The sequence below is a fragment of the Haliaeetus leucocephalus genome, unplaced genomic scaffold (assembly GCF_000737465.1).
Source record: "Haliaeetus leucocephalus isolate CR32 unplaced genomic scaffold, Haliaeetus_leucocephalus-4.0 Scaffold384, whole genome shotgun sequence".
Taxonomy (NCBI): domain Eukaryota; kingdom Metazoa; phylum Chordata; class Aves; order Accipitriformes; family Accipitridae; genus Haliaeetus; species Haliaeetus leucocephalus.
Genome location: NW_010972820.1, coordinates 6,576,151 through 6,591,916, shown reverse-complemented (window position 1 = coordinate 6,591,916; position 15,766 = coordinate 6,576,151). Strand labels below are relative to the sequence as shown.

Below are 15,766 nucleotides of genomic sequence, written 5' to 3'. Positions count from 1 at the left end.
TCTAGGCAGCCAAAAGGAGCTTTGACCAGTGGCTATATAGGCACTGGCTCTATATTCCTTCCCAGTAAGATAAAGGCCACATCTGCTTTTCACTTCTCCATTTTGGTTTTATTCTGAATCCAAAGTCGTGCTGAGTTCATGTTTGTGTGCATGCAAAAAAAAATTTAATGCATGCAACACTCCCTTAATGGCTTATACATGACAGCCTTGACTGTACAAACATAACAAGATCTGCATTTAGAAAACTGAAGGTTCAGATAAATGGATTGGCTGAGGGCACTGGCCTTCAGACTGTAAACACAACAGGGATTCAGCTCTTAAACATTTGAAGGCAAACGTAATCTGTTGTATAAAACCATCGGAGTGACTTTCAGGAGTCTGTTGTGTGTCATTAAGCTTCTATGTATTTGCATGTGAAGCCAGAGGAGGCAATCACATGTCCACTTCTCTCTCTAGCTTTTTGGAGTGGTATGTAAAGGAATTGGATTAAATTAACAGATGAAAGTGTCTCCGTAAGAAGGTGAGTTATAAGTAGATCTTAGCACTACAGTAAATTAAGTGTGAATTGTTCAGTTGCTTCTTTGTGGCAGACACTTGCAAATTAGCATGGTATCCTCAGCACCAAGATAAGGGAGTTTTATCACGTTCAGGAGGTTGTAGCCCTCAATAAATAAAAAACCCGTTGTTTCACTTGATGAAGTCAGCAAGCAAGCCAGTCTATGTCATGTTGTTTTAATCATTCCAAGATTTGATTTAGAAAGACATAATTATAGCAGAAGGCAGTTAATAATTCATTGTCTTGAAAACCTTGAAGTCAAGTGAATTTGATTTTGTGTGATCCAGAGATGGCAATGTAATGAAACGCCTTCTGCAAAAGCTAGGACAGCAGTGATTCAAAGGGTAAATGAGTATTGCTGCTTGTTCAGTTTTACATATGTGTGGGAGTGATTCTTTATGAAGATGTAATTAGCTGTATTAGAATTTCTTTATAAACATTGTAGTTAGTGGTGCTCTAGGTCACAAATGTGTTTTACTGGGGTATATAGTTACTTGGTTCAAAAGCTGCCTACTCCGGTGTGATCTGCCTGGTAGCTGTAGCCACCCTCATTTCTATGTGTTAACTTAGATTCAGTTTCATAAAAGCTACACCATCCACATATAGAAATAGATTTATTTATGAATAATAAATTTGGGATTAAGAATTATGAAGCTCTGCCAGTGTCCATCAATGGCAAAAAGAGAAATTCCACAAAGTATAATGCATTCTTAGGAAAGATGCTGTAGCTGATATTATCTAACCAAGAAATAAACACACATGCCTACAATGTGGTGTGAATGTCATTTGGTTTCTCAACATATTCTTCAAGACAGACTTTTTTTATTGGCTTTCACCTTTTTGTTTTCAGAACTGTTTATAAATGAGCTAATTTGGGAAATACAGGGAAAAAACCAAACATATTCCTGCAATGAGGTTGTACACAAACCTCACTTTACAAGTCTCAGCAGGGATTTCACACAGAGTTGAGGTAAATTTAGATCTCTACTCTGTGAGCTGAGGGGAAGAAATAAATGACACCTATTTTAAAAATTAAATTTAAGGGGGGCCTCAGAACATATTGGAGTGTGATGAGACTCATTTCCTCCCCTTTGGAGTTTGTTTATAAAGTGTTACTTTTAATTTTCAGGGAGTCTAAAATAGAACCATAGGAGAGATTCACATCTAACGTTGAACTAGTGCTTTAGATGACCACATAGCTGCAAGTAGGTGTGCTGAATTAGTTAAAAGGCAGCTGTGAAACCATAAATGCAGACTGATCATTACAGACACTGCAACCCTAGTTCTAAGGCATAGGATAAACCTGTCATCTTTAGAAGGTTATATAATCAATTTTGAGAACGGTGACACCCCCACACACCCCCCAAAAATAATGCCCAATACTGATAGAGCAGGTCAACTTGAGAGTAGCAGTTATATCCGTCCCTGTACTTGTGACAATGAAAAGAAAAACAGAATAGATCTCGTGAGTAAGGAGGGCTGAGAAATAAGACATATTCCTGAATGTGTCATAGACGAGGTGAGTGATCTTGAACAGTTCCTTGAATCTCAGTTGGCCATTTAACAAGCAGCAGCAGAGCTGCTGTACCTTGTACACATCTGCACACCTGAACTCAGTGCATGTAAAACGCTTCCCTTCCCTCAGCTAGAATGTGCATACCAAGTGAAAAATAATGTTTTTCTTCTTACCTTTAACCTGCTAGCTAATTCATAAATGCTTAAGAGTTTGGGGAGGGGAGTTACTGCAACTGAAATGTACCTTCTGGTACTGTAATGAAACCAGAAAGGAAAGTCTGGAATGAGTACCACAAAATTGTTGATCCTGAATGACAAGGATGTGCATGGGTGTGAGTAATCCCTCCTGTTCATCTCAGCTGTCAGGAAGCTTGTTCACTCCCTTACCCTGTGGTGTTTTTCAGAGTACCCATAGCTTTACGCACTTGGGAGTTTTGCTTGCAGAGTAGGAGCATGAAGGGTTGCGTGACTGTTCTGAGGAGCAGTTGTGTGACCTTCTGGGTATCGCCCAGAGGAAGCATCCTGTGGAGATGGCTAGTGCAGAAGTGTGGCAGAGAGGAGGAAATTGGCTGCAATGCAAAAGACCAGACTGATAAGCTGCTACTGTGAAATGTGGAGGAAAAAAAAAAACCAACCAAAACTGAAAACAAATCAGCTGGGATGTGGCTTAGCTCCAGTGCTTCCCAGCAACAAAAAGCATCCCCTAAGATCTGGGCAAGCCAGATACAGTCCTTCAGTCACTGGGGACATAGGGAGAGGATGTGGTCTAGATGCATGTTCATGACTTGAAAGTTTTATTCTGCTCCCCTGGTAGGGCTTTTGTGGCTCTGTTTAATTCTGTTTACCATGGAAAACCTGCATCAGTCACAGATGACTAAAACTGTAGGTTACTTAAGGAAGCATTACTCCTGATGTTTGCAGCTTCAGAGCTTTGCCCCCCCCCACTCTGTCTCTCGTTTGTGTGTCTCATACTGAGAGGATGTGGGGTATAAAATCCTTGTCTTGTTGAAATTGGTTGGAGGTTTTCCATTAACTTAAACATGGCGGGCTGTCACTGAGGATGGTGTCTCAGAGAGAAGATACGTGCTTTATGTTGTGAGAGCATATCAACATCTACTTACATTTCAGAATGATTCATGACTTATTGTGTAAATTGCTCCTGCTTTGCTTGCAAGTCTACCCATAAGTAGCCTTGAGTGGTTGTTATGGGTCATTTTAATTCAGATCTGCATGGATACCTGTTAATCTGCAGAGACACTGAAGTTTATGGTCACTGTCTGTGATGACCAAAGAAACCAAAATGACCTTCCAGCTCTATTTTCCAGCTAAAGCTTTGACAGTCCATTGAAATATATTAGTTATTTGAGTGGACGCATAAGCACATTGTACAGCAAGTAACTCAGTAGTTTCTGCTGAAGACTTATGGCTGCCTAGCTCTTAGAGCTTGGCATGTTCTTCTCCATCAACGTTTTCAGCCTGTGTCTGTCAAAGCATGTTTGTACAGTTGGACACTTCATGTGCTGTAGCTACTGCTGGAGAAATGAAAGGTCAGAACTGTCATAAGTAATTAGGGTTAGTGGCACAGATGTTTGTGAGGATTCAACCTTTTTTTTTTTCCTGAAACTGTTTCAAATGTTGTTCATAGTGATGTTGCAGTTGCCAAGTTAGTGGCATGCCTTTGCTCCTAATGAAAGCTGTCAAAATAAAGAGGTTTTGGAAAGTAGCAGTATATTCATTTCTAAAAGGTTGAACTCGAACTTCTAGAGATGGGTGAGCTCAGTTTTCTATGCCTTGTTAAGAAGTATAATTCCTCTAGCCCAAAGTTAGCTACTGAAGAATTGTAAACTATTGTAGTCATCAAGGTCTTCACTGTCATCTTCAGAGAGAAACGGGCTGTACCAAGGATAATTCTTCATACCTGCTTTCAGTACTTATTAGTGCCTCCAAGTGTGTCCATCTCTCTGATGCCTGAGACAAGAGGCTCAGGTTGGAAAAACGCAACCTTTACATGTTTATTGTTTAGTAAAATAAATCCTTTGCCTGATGGGTATTGTAAGTAGGTGTATTGTAAGTATGCTGGAGAGCAATTGATAAATTTAGGTGTAACTCTGAGAACAACTGCTCTGTTCGTTGGTATTAACTGAAAATGAACTGACCCTATACATTGGAGAGAGGCCTCAGGTGGTTAGCTTTTTTTAAAAAAAAACCACTTCTGAGAGTCAAACTGCTCAGCAAGCAATTCACAGTATCCCAGAACAGGGTGTCCAAAATAATTGGGTGAACTGCATTCTAAATGTGCTTATTTCTACCCATTGTCTATAAAGGGAGCCTACAGCAATTATGTCAGGCTTAGCTTTTAGACACGTGAAGTTTGCAAGCACACAATCTTAAAAGCTTCCAGGAAGTACAGAGGCATGCAGGATGCGTTCTGCAAAGCATGAGCAAAACCAAGGAGGCTGACTGCTAATGTCACAAACTAGACAGTATCTGCAGTTCTCAGTGCCGAGCATGGGAGTAACAGAGACTCAGCTTGTAGCTTGCAGTCAAAAAATAGCTCTTGTTAATAATTCAGCATTGTTTGAGCTTGCTATGTATATAAGTGTTCATTCTTAGTGTCTTTTTTTTCTTCTGCTCTTTCAAGTCTGCTTCAACCTTCTGTTCTGTTTTGATCTTTTACATTTCTTTGTAGCTTCCATTACTGTAAGTTTTGGAGGCAGTTAGCAATGCACTAAAACCAGTTATAACACAGGTTATTATACACAGAAGCTGTGTTCCTAAATCTCATGGAATGTTTTAAAAATCTTTTGTGCTGTCTTCTCATCTGTTATCTTAGCCTTGCTGAAAGCATCTGATTTGTAAACCGAAGAGGTGATGGAGAGTTAATATTGCTGCTTCCTAGGCAAGTTCTTCAATGGCAGGAATCACCGCATAAGCCAGCAGCCTTATCCCTGGGCAACTGAATCCTTTTAATAAAAGAGTAGTATCTCTTTGTAATACGTAAGTCAGAGTAATAATGTACTTTGACTTTTAGTGAAAACATCCATTAAACTGCAATACTTCATCAAATGATTAGTGAGGAATTAAGGGTCATCACAATTTAATTTTAAAATACAGATTGCTTGAGTAGTATTTTTCCTGAAACAAAACTAGATATTATATACCTTTGAGGTTGATCTGAGAATGTCTATAATCCATTTTGCGAAACTTTAAGGGTCAAGAAATTTTGAGAGTAAAACTGGACATTTTAGTTATATTTTACTGAGAATACCAATGGAGTTCATGGGATCTCATACTTATTGCAAAGCAGTTAATTCTGCAGGCAAAAATGGTGTGTTACTGTAGGGATGCTATTTTTTTAATTCATATTTTGTGTTAATAAACCAATTATACATGTGAATGTTGGCAGATTGTGCAGTGACAGTGTAATAAATATTTTGAATTATTGCATTTTCTCCTTGTTCATACAGCCAAGAATGATTCTATATTTCAAAATATGTAATATTGGATATAACAATTAAACTTACAAAGTTTATTGTGTTCTCCAGCCTCACTTAAGAAATTTAAGTCACTCCAGAGCTAAAATTATACATCAATTACTAATTTATAGACATTGTTATGTTGTACTGTATCTTATTATTTCAGGTCATGGCTTCATGGTTGAAATTTCAGTTAGTGTTGTACTCTGGGGTTTTGGTTAGAAAATTCCCAGATTTAGGCTAGAAGCTCATGAGGGAGTTTAAGTCTGGGGATAAAAAAATACCATTGGAGGTCTTTAGGAAGCGGGGAGTAGTAAAGCTTTATTTTGATGTTTATGTAACTTAAATTCAGTTGGCTAGAAAGTCATCGTGTTACATTTCAGTGGTCCCTCAGGAACAAGCTAAAAGGAAGGTAGACTCTATTGAGCTATTAGGATTTGAAGGTCTTCAAGCTGTAGGGGGTCTTGACAGACCTGAACTGTATATGAAAGCAGGGACTGTTAAAGAGGTTAATTGTTACAGAATAATGAGTTTTGACCTTCAGTTCAGAAAGAGCTTGTTACCCTTAATGGAAGGGGCACATGATACAACTTCGAACTTTTGTTCTGGAACCTGAATGTGCAAAGATGCATTTATAAAGCTGTCTTCAGTACAGCTCTGTGAATTCAAATTATTTGGTTTTATAGGACTTTGGGGAAACTGGAAAGAACTGTTAAAATATGAATAACATAAGAGTGTAAAACTAAAATTCAGTCAATTTTGCCTTGCTTCTGGTTTGTTTTCAGTGGTTTTTCCTTCAATGTTGGTATTTTAAACTCCCCATCTCACAGTGCTACTTTGACATTACAGCGTGCCTCAGTCAGTCCTACCTGATTTTTCTTTCTCATTTGATTCCATCTTTTCGTTTTTTGCTTCCAGCAGATAAGAGAAGGCATTGTCCAGTGCTGGTACCTTGCCCACGATTTAGGTTTCCAGTCTGACTTGTCAGGGGAGAAGTTGCACATGCATAGTTGGAAGAGGACAAGAATCACCACCTCACCTAGTCCTACAAACAAAAACAAATTTCCCTCATTCCTTCCTTCCAGATATTTTTTCTTGACTTCTAACCTTGTTTGTATTTTCTCTTGTTTGTATTTGATTTGTGAATTAATGAGAAGTTGAAATACTTTTGTTGCAAAGTAGGATAACTGGTTTCTTAAATGACAGAAATACTGAGACAGATGAAGAAGTTTCGGTCTTTTTCCTGTCTGCATAAATAAATAAATACATTTGTCACTAAAGATCGAAAGCCGATGACACAGGAGACAGGAGAGAATATGTTACGTGATATATTCTGGGTGAACTGGAGCCCTGAATAGTTTCTACATTTCATAGGACATAAAGATGGGGATCAAAGTGAGATGGTCAGTAGAACTGCAGGGATTTTTGTAGACATTTGCAGCCCAGACCTTTTTTTTCAATCAGTTTGGATTTTCCAAAGTTCAATTAAAAAAAATTAGCATTCCATTAAAAAGTTCATGTATCTCTAGTAATTCCCCTGAGGAGCAAACTCAGAATGTGAAAGGTTCTGTGAACCAGAAGCTCTTGTTCCTGCACAGCTGAGGTGGGCAGCTCTGCAGCAGCCTAGGATTGCCAGGAGAGGCATAAAGGAAATGAACCTCTGCAGAGCACTTTGTTCCTGGGTCCTTTTGCCAGATTGAGTTCACTGTGCTGCGTCCCGTTTCTGCTACCTTACAGTCTCAAGAATGCTGTTTAACAACATTAGCTTCTTGAATAAATGTGGGGTTTTTTAAATGGTGTGTTGAGGATATCGCCTCAGAATAGCCCTTTTCTTACACCTGGTAGAGCTTGCTTATGAGAATAGCCTCCTGAATACTTAGGCAATAAAAACAAGATTAATAGTAACTTCTAGGTTCTATACTTCAATGTGCAATACAGGATCACATGTCTTTTTGTTCTTAGTAGTTTAGCTTGAGTCTAAATCATAATGATTGTTTTGATTTTCATGCATTTCCGTAAGTGTTGCTGGCAAAGATCAATGTTTTGTTTGGGTTTTGCATTGAAATATGTGATATTTAAGAGCAGTATTGATCTATAAGCACCCCAAATGCATAAGCATCTTGGTTAAGCAATTCTTTATTCCTGTGTCTGCATAAATTAGTTTCACGTGGCATGGTTAGTGCATTTCGAAAGAATGTCAGCCTTTACCTTTGGGTTTGCTTTTTTCTTTCAGAAGGCAAGTGAATTCTAAAGATTTAAGAGTTAAATTCAATGCATGTCAGAAACTTTGGTGCATGTATTTAGGTATGCTAAAGAATTTTAGAATCCTATTTTGTCTGATTGTTTTCTTTCTTACAATTTTTTTACTGTATTACTGTGGCTTTGTTTTTCTTTTGCACACTCTACAGAATGGGTTGCTTGTGTGAGGTCCAACTTCCTGGTTTTGTGCTATCTGCACGACGTGAAGAATATCCTGCAACTTCATGACCTAGCTACTGGTGCACATCTCAAGACTTTCCCCTTAGAGGTTGGCAGTATTGTGGGATATAGTGGCCAAAAGAAGGACAGTGAAATATTCTATCAGTTTACTTCCTTTTTATCTCCAGGTAAGACTGGGTTTTTTCCCTTTAATTGTTGTTCCTTTTCCTGGGAACAACTTCCTTCTCATTTTCTGTTGTTCAGTAGTTATTAGGTATGTCTAAGATGCAGGTAAAACTGCTTCCCTCCCATGTAGTAAGTAGTGGTTGTGCACTTCAAAAAGTACTAGTCCTTGGTCCATGAAGCCTAAATAACATGCCTACTAATCTTTGGGAGACCTGCACTGAGAAATTACTCAGGACTGGCTTGTACTAGAGATGAAATTGTAGCATTCTGACAGCTCTTGCTTCATACAGCAAGATAAAAGTTTGCAAATTCTGTTGAAGACAACTGTTAATGTATTTAATGTTATTTTCATCACAATTTTGAAGGACATTAATAAAAGTCACAAAAATTCTTTCTCTGACAGCTTTGTGATTCATTTATGCATAGCCTCATTAGATTATCTTTACTGTCTATGTCTTCACAACACTTGGTGTTGTTTGATTGCTGTAGGAATCCTCTTTGTACAATCCTGCAAAGCCAGGGCTGTCCAAAGCATTATGTAATACGTGTGTGGCACACCCATGAGTATTCCAGGATTTTGAAAAGGAAGGGAGTTTCTATGCAATTGTCAAGCTAATATATAGCAAGAAAATATATTTGCTGTTTGCTCTTTTTCTTTCTTTCATTCTTTCTTTATGGGCCAAACAATCAAGAGCTAATACAGGACAGGATTCAAATATGGAGAGGGGACATAAGCTCCAGAATCTTTATCTTCCAAGGTTGTGAGTGATCTTGAATCATAAGATGATCAAAAATGTTCTTATAGCATCTAATGTATATTTTTGCTCTGTTTCATTTAGAGCACAGCCACATTGCAAAATGGCTGTATAATAGTTTTGATAGGTTTGCTGGTTTTGCTAGAAATGATTGTGTCAAATTATCAAAATTATGTTTCAAGGTTAGCAGATGTCTGATGAATTTCCTATTATTATTTTACTGTTTACATAACTAGAAATAAGATATGTTTCCAGTTCCTCCTTTTAAACAAACTTTTAAACAACATTCAGATCATTGCAGCCATTGCAACCGGAGAGGAGCTTGAGGACACTCTGGCATTTACCTCTAACTTCTTCCCAACTTGATGGTTCAGATAGTTCACTTCCTCACATCTCACCTCGTGGGCCAGAAGTTGCCAGTCTTACAAGCCAGCACAGTTCATCTCAGCTGAGCCAGTAGAGTCTCTGCAGCTGCTAAACATGTGGAGGTCCAGAGCCACGGAGACCTGTTTTAGCCCATGGCTTGCCAGCTGGCAATGGCTGCTCTCACTGTCTGCTGGTTGCTTAGGCATATTTTTTTTTTTCCTTTTCATCTATGTGCTTAGCATCTACAGAGAATTCGCCATGGTGTAGCTCTGTTGAGTTGGGCAGAGTGACCTGGAATCTAGAAGAAAGAGGAAGGGAAGAAATGGAGGTAGACTGTATGGGAATAAGGAAAGGGTGAGGAAAGCAGAGCAGAGAGGTAATTTTTAGGTAGGTGTGTGGATATTTTTTAATTTGCATGCAACCTCCATTCACCCTGTCAGTGGAATAACCAGACAAAAGGCATGGGGCTGGTCCATGATTAACCTAGATCTTCCTACTTTATTATTAGAAATCAATATAATTTGCACTTGTATTAAATTGCACTATTACTTTTTTTCTAATAAGAAACAAATTAACACATTGGTGTTTAATATCTACAACAAAAGTAATAGTAAACATATATATGAAATAATGAATAAAGCAGTTCTAAAACCGTAGATGCTGACACCATTAAAATAATTTCTGCTGTTCCCTGAAAAATATGGTTATCCCTGCTGTCCACTCCAGTGTGAGACACTTAGGTGAGCACTCCAGTGTTTTGCATATGTTTAGCATACAGCAAAAGAGTGCAGGCCCCAACACTACTGTGGTGTTTGATATTAACTGCCATGCCACTAAAAATATCACAGAACAAGAGATGCAGTACCAGGGGTTCAGTTGCATGTTACTGTAATATTGGGTTGATTGACTCCTGAAGAGCAGTCTGTGACTGTGCTTATACTTTATCATGTGGTTTCCTAATATGCAGCTATTCTGCCTGCTCTGTGTGTAATGTTTGCCAATACATTATCCAGCTTGGGCAGCTGTGTATCTGTCAAATGACTGCTCTGCCTGTTACTGTCTGGTGTGCTTTCCTTTGCGCTTTTGCATCACTTTCTGGATCCTAATCTTTAAGGGAAATGCTGCTTTAATGCTTGTTTTTATCTGTTGCCCTGCATTAGGCTTGCTAGTCACTTTGTGACAAATGAAGAAAAAAAATTCCCAGCAGATTGGAGTAGTCCTACTTTTATTCCCCTATTAATTCACCATTACGGAAAGAGGCTTTATTAGTTATTAGAAATGTTGGTTTTCATCTGTGTTCCTTTGCCAATCTGTATCTTTTTGATTTTCCACAGTCTATGAAAGTGATTTAATGAGGCAATTTCCTTGTATCAGATATGTTTCCTCATTATTTCAGGTTTCAATATAATTTTTTATAGCTATAACCTCTGTAATAATTACTTCTGGTTTCCTGAAAGTATCTAAAACATACACAATACAGCAGTATTTCAATCAAGGCCTGTCCACCTTGGTTAATTTTATTACATTGAGGATCCCTGTAGAGGGTTTGTTGCCTTAACTTTTGGTGTTCTTTTCCCTAATATACATTTAAAATTTTACAGAGGGCAGCTTGTTGTAAAGTAGAAAAACAAAAGAATAATTAATGCTGAGGTTAGTTTTATGTCATATGTATCTGTAGTATATCCATGAATATTAGGATTTTATAATATGTTAACCAGTGTGCAAACACAACAATAGTCACACTGTATGACAGGAAATATGGTTTATAGTCTAAATGCAAAATTCTTCTTGGCTAATTACACATCAGTGTAGTGTCTAGATTGCTACAGTCTCTGTGATTCTACCTCTGCTGCAACCTGGAAGTTATACTGCTTATAGACATAAATTTTCTCATGTGCACAATCCTTTGGAAATCATAGGTGCAACTCAAGCAAGTGAAGTTGCCTTCCAACCTGCAGGATCAGGATGTAAAATAAATTATATGAGACCAAATGGTGTTCACTTACATAAGTAACCTGTGCTAGTCTGCCACAATTTCAAGTGGATGCTCAGCTCTTTCCATTGTCTAGGTGTCCATTTGAATTGTAATTTCAAAATATTTTATCATAAAGAGAAAAATGTTGACTTGGGTGAAATTCTTGATATATTTATTGTCAGTCTGGTGGCTCTAGAGGAGATGTGTTAAAATTGACTTGATACTTCTTTCTTCCAACATTATCATTCTCATTAAGTGCTGTGTAACTTTATGAAAACAAATCTTTTTTCCATTTTGCTTAACCCCCCTTTGGATACCTGACTGTGTATGGGCGGTGAGAACTATTCTTTTGTACAGAAAGCCTTTGCACCCTACCTAGATAAAGTGCATATATGTATGTGTTAAATTATATATTAACTGAAAGAATGTGTCTGGAGCTACTGTTTTCACCCTGCTGAGTTACCTTTGCCATTCATTACTCCATTACAGTGCCTAAACTGGCATCGTTTTAATGATGGACGTACCCTAAACTGACAAACTTGCACTCTGTTTTAGGTATTATATATCACTGTGATCTGACCAAAGAGGAACTGGAGCCAAGAGTTTTCCGTGAGGTGACAGTGAAAGGATTTGATCCTTCGGTTTACCAGACAATTCAGGTAGTAAACATGAATCCTACTGTCTTGCTGTAATGACTTATGCAAGAGTTTAACAAAATTGCACTTGGCTAAGGGTGAGAGTACTTTGATTAGCTCCTGGGTTGCAGATCTGTGTGCACTCTGAAGAAATTCCACCAAGTCTTGTTAGAGAGATTGGAAGATGCCGCTGCAAGTAACTGGGGCAGACTCAGTCCTCAGTCATCTTACATTATGAGGCAATCTGTTCTCTAAATTTTTGCCATGTTACAGTATTCTGTGATATTTGTGTTAACGTCACAGCTGCTTTTCCATGGTTTTGTATTTCTTCCACCAGGGCAACCTGACATGGCTCCCATAGGCAAGTGTGTGCTAGGGCAAGGCTTAAGAGGCAGTGGAGAAACAGGAGAAATTGGAATAGCCAGTCATCTTCCCAGCACTTCCACAGTATTCCGGGGTCCACCGTGGGAATTGGCAACAATAGATAAAACATGTCTGACCCCACCACTCTTGTATTAGAATAGTGATGATTTTTGCCACAAGTTCATACTGTGGATCTCTAGTAAGACCTCAGGAAGAAATTGGGAGCAAAGAAGGAAATGCGTTGATTCATTTGTAGCTGGCATCAAATACAAAATCTGCTATAGAACTGTGAAAGGTCTTAACCATGATTATTTGGAAGGAAAGCAGGAAAATATCTAGTGATGTGAACAGGAAAATCATGTTCATTCATGCTGTGTAAGATTTTCCCATTCTGTCCACCTTTCCAAGAAGTGCCATAGTATGTTGTGTTCATTAATGCATCGGTACAGTTACACTTGGAACAACTCACTTTGATTTTCGTAAGAGCAGGATTAGACCCTTTGCTTGCAGTGCTGGAACAGCTAGAAGAAGGAGCAAAAGTTAAAAGCAATTTAAAATACATACATATATGTAATTAACATTTCTAATGTAAAACCCCATGAAGCAATTATTGCACAGGTCTAACAGCCTTTAGTATTAGATATTTAAATGATTTGGGATAGAGACCACTGCATTCTATATGTATACTACTACCTAGTACCGTAGGATCTGGGTCCATGGGATATTGCTTCAGTACTTAATAAACAGTAGGTTAGCACTGCATTAATACTGTTTTAACTGTTTCCAAAGGTTCTAATGATTCATTGGGACTCCATGAATAAAGAATTAAAAGAGAAACATACGTCCTATGTAGCATGGTTTCATAAAACCAGGTTTTGTCAAATATGCCTGCTGCCTCTTGGGAGGGCAAGACTGCATGGATGGTTTATAAAGCCATGAAAGGCTCAAATTTCCTAAGAGGCTTTTTGCCTTGATGAAACAAAGGCCCCTGGATTTAAAAGTTTGCACAAGTGGAATTAAAATTACAGACATGGATGGATGATCTACAAACTGGCTCTGTGAGACATGAACATGGAGAGAAATGAGTGAGGTCTTCCCTACCAAGGTCTAATGCCATTCGGTAAATTCCACAGGAATCTAGAGAATAAAATCTTTGCTGATAAAGTATTTGGAGTCAACAAAGACTGGCAGATAACAAAGTAAGAAGGACAGCAGGATGCTGATTTATAAGGATGTGAACTGCTTGTTAAATGGTCCTATTATGATAATCTACATTTCAGTATAGCCAAGCGAGGGTAGGACATCTGGGAACCAGGGAGAGATTTATACCACTTCAGAATCTGAAATCAGGTAGGTTGTGTCAGCTGGTCTCCCAGAGCTCCCTTTGCATCCCTTGAAGGTCATAAGCTGCATCTACAGTAACAAGCAGTGTGGCATAATAATCGCAGGAGTGAAACGGCTTGTGCTGAGGATCCAATGTCCATTTTGAGAGTTTTACTTTGGACTAGCTGTAGTCCTGTCCTGTGAACTGAATTTCCATTATTGGTTGAAATACTTTTGGTGCACTCCTGGAGTGTATCTGCTGCTTTTGGAGGTGCCTGTTCCTCACACATAAGTGAAGGCATATAAGAATTAGCTAAGTTTAAGGCTTACAGAGTTAATTACTCCTATGGAAAACAGTGTAAGATACAGTTGATATGGAACAGGTTCAGGAAATACAGGCCTCTTCGCAGACAACTGCTTTGACCTCCTAACAAGTATTGTGACTAAAAGGATTATGCAAAATATGTATTTTTAGTAAGTGATATTCCCACTAAACACAGCTTTGGTAAGCCCCTGATAAAATACTATGCCCTGGTCAGGACTTTAAGAAAGATAGGGAACTTCTAGAGAGAGTTCACAGAAATTTGTTGAAATCATAGAATCACTTAGTTGGAAAAGACCTTTAAGATCATTGAGTCCAACCGTAAACCTAACACTGCCAAATCCACCACTAAACCGTGTCCTGCATGTCTTTTAAATACCTCCAGGGATGGTGACTGAACCAAAATAATTAGAGGTCTAGAAAAACAGTCATTATTTCGTGATCCTTAGCATATTTAATACCTGCAATTTATAGAAGAAATTTATATTAAGAAATATTGGAGGGTAGATTAATACATAGGATTTTGCATTTGTAGAGCAAGAGTGGAACAGAGGATTTTTCTTTCTATAGACAAAAGTATAAGAAGATCCAGTGCCTGAAGTGGAACTTAAATAAGCTTAGCCTGGAAAAAGGTGAAATTACCTAGTAGATAAAGTTAAGCAATAGTGTTGACAGCATGGCTTGGAGTCTTTAAAAGGAGATTAGATATTCTTCTTAATCTCTTGTTTTTTATTTTGCCTCTGGCACATACACGGGGCAGATTCTCTAAAAGCATAAAGACAGTAGTGTGTGTGCATGAGGTGGTTGTAAACAGCCGCATCTGTTTGTCTCTGCATCTCCAGACAGAAGCAAGAGTGTTGTAGAGGAGAGTTTGCTGGAAATATTCTCACAGAGAATAACAGCATTCTTTTTAGGAAAGAACTTGGTACAATTGTAATACTGCCATCAAACTCAGAAGGATAATAATGGAACACAAATACCCATGTAATTAAAAAGGATTTAGAAGGGGTTGCCATAAGTTAGAAATAATGTATTTTTCTAGTAAATCAAATTTTATGACATAAATGTCTGGAAAAACAAAATCTCATTTTACATTTAAATCAATTACATGCTAAATTAAGGTAAAGTATAACAGTAATACAAATAATTTCAAGGAGGAAGCGTGCTGTTGCAATGTCCTCGGAAACCTTCACTTTGTAAATCACTGGCAGAACTTCACCACCAGGCTGTAATGGGGTGGAAGTCAGTATCACTGTTTCTGGTTTTCTCCTTACCCACTCCTGCACAGTACCAGCTCTAGGGAAATATGACCTGTGTAGTTACACTGGGGTCAGTGCTTATAAAGAGCACTCATGGCTCACCACTCATCCAGTTTTGCCTTTTATCAACAAATGATCTCAGTGTGGCAACATCTTGGAAATTAGTTTCCCATATCATTCAGATCCACGGAGAAATCTCAGCTGAGCTGTGAAAGAGGCCGTTTGTCAGGGCCAGGGCTGGGACTGCCTGGTCACCTTTGTAGCAGCTCAGCCTGCCAGTGCTACACACTTCTGCCAGACTCCAGTCCTCGTTTCCATTAGTGGGGTTCCACTTGGACCCTTGATGACGCTTCTGCTTGGAGGAGGGAAAGGGAGATAGCAGCTTATCAAAGCAGTTTATAAATGTCTGTCAACCTAGATGAAAGTCTTGCATAGCCATTGCAAAACTCAGGCAACATTGCAGGGAATTGTGAAACAAACTCAAAATTAAGAATGCAAGAAATATACTGATACTAGGCAAAGATTGCTGATTATGGGCGAAGGAACAACATTACGGAATTTTTTCATAATTTTAATTTCCATCAGAATTACTAAGTGGTAAAAGAATGTTGCTGGCT

At 38.4% G+C, this 15,766-nt stretch overlaps 1 protein-coding gene across 1 annotated transcript in view; it reads left to right on the top strand.

Annotated features, from left to right (window-relative positions):
• Nucleotides 1-15,766, top strand: part of PREP (prolyl endopeptidase) — a 111,193-nt gene that overhangs the window by 53,609 nt on the left and 41,818 nt on the right. Inside the window, exons 10-11 of the mRNA XM_010573445.1 lie at nucleotides 7,956-8,153; nucleotides 11,803-11,906. Of these exons, the coding sequence (XP_010571747.1) occupies nucleotides 7,956-8,153; nucleotides 11,803-11,906 (302 nt within the window). The remainder of the gene's footprint in view (nucleotides 1-7,955; nucleotides 8,154-11,802; nucleotides 11,907-15,766) is intronic.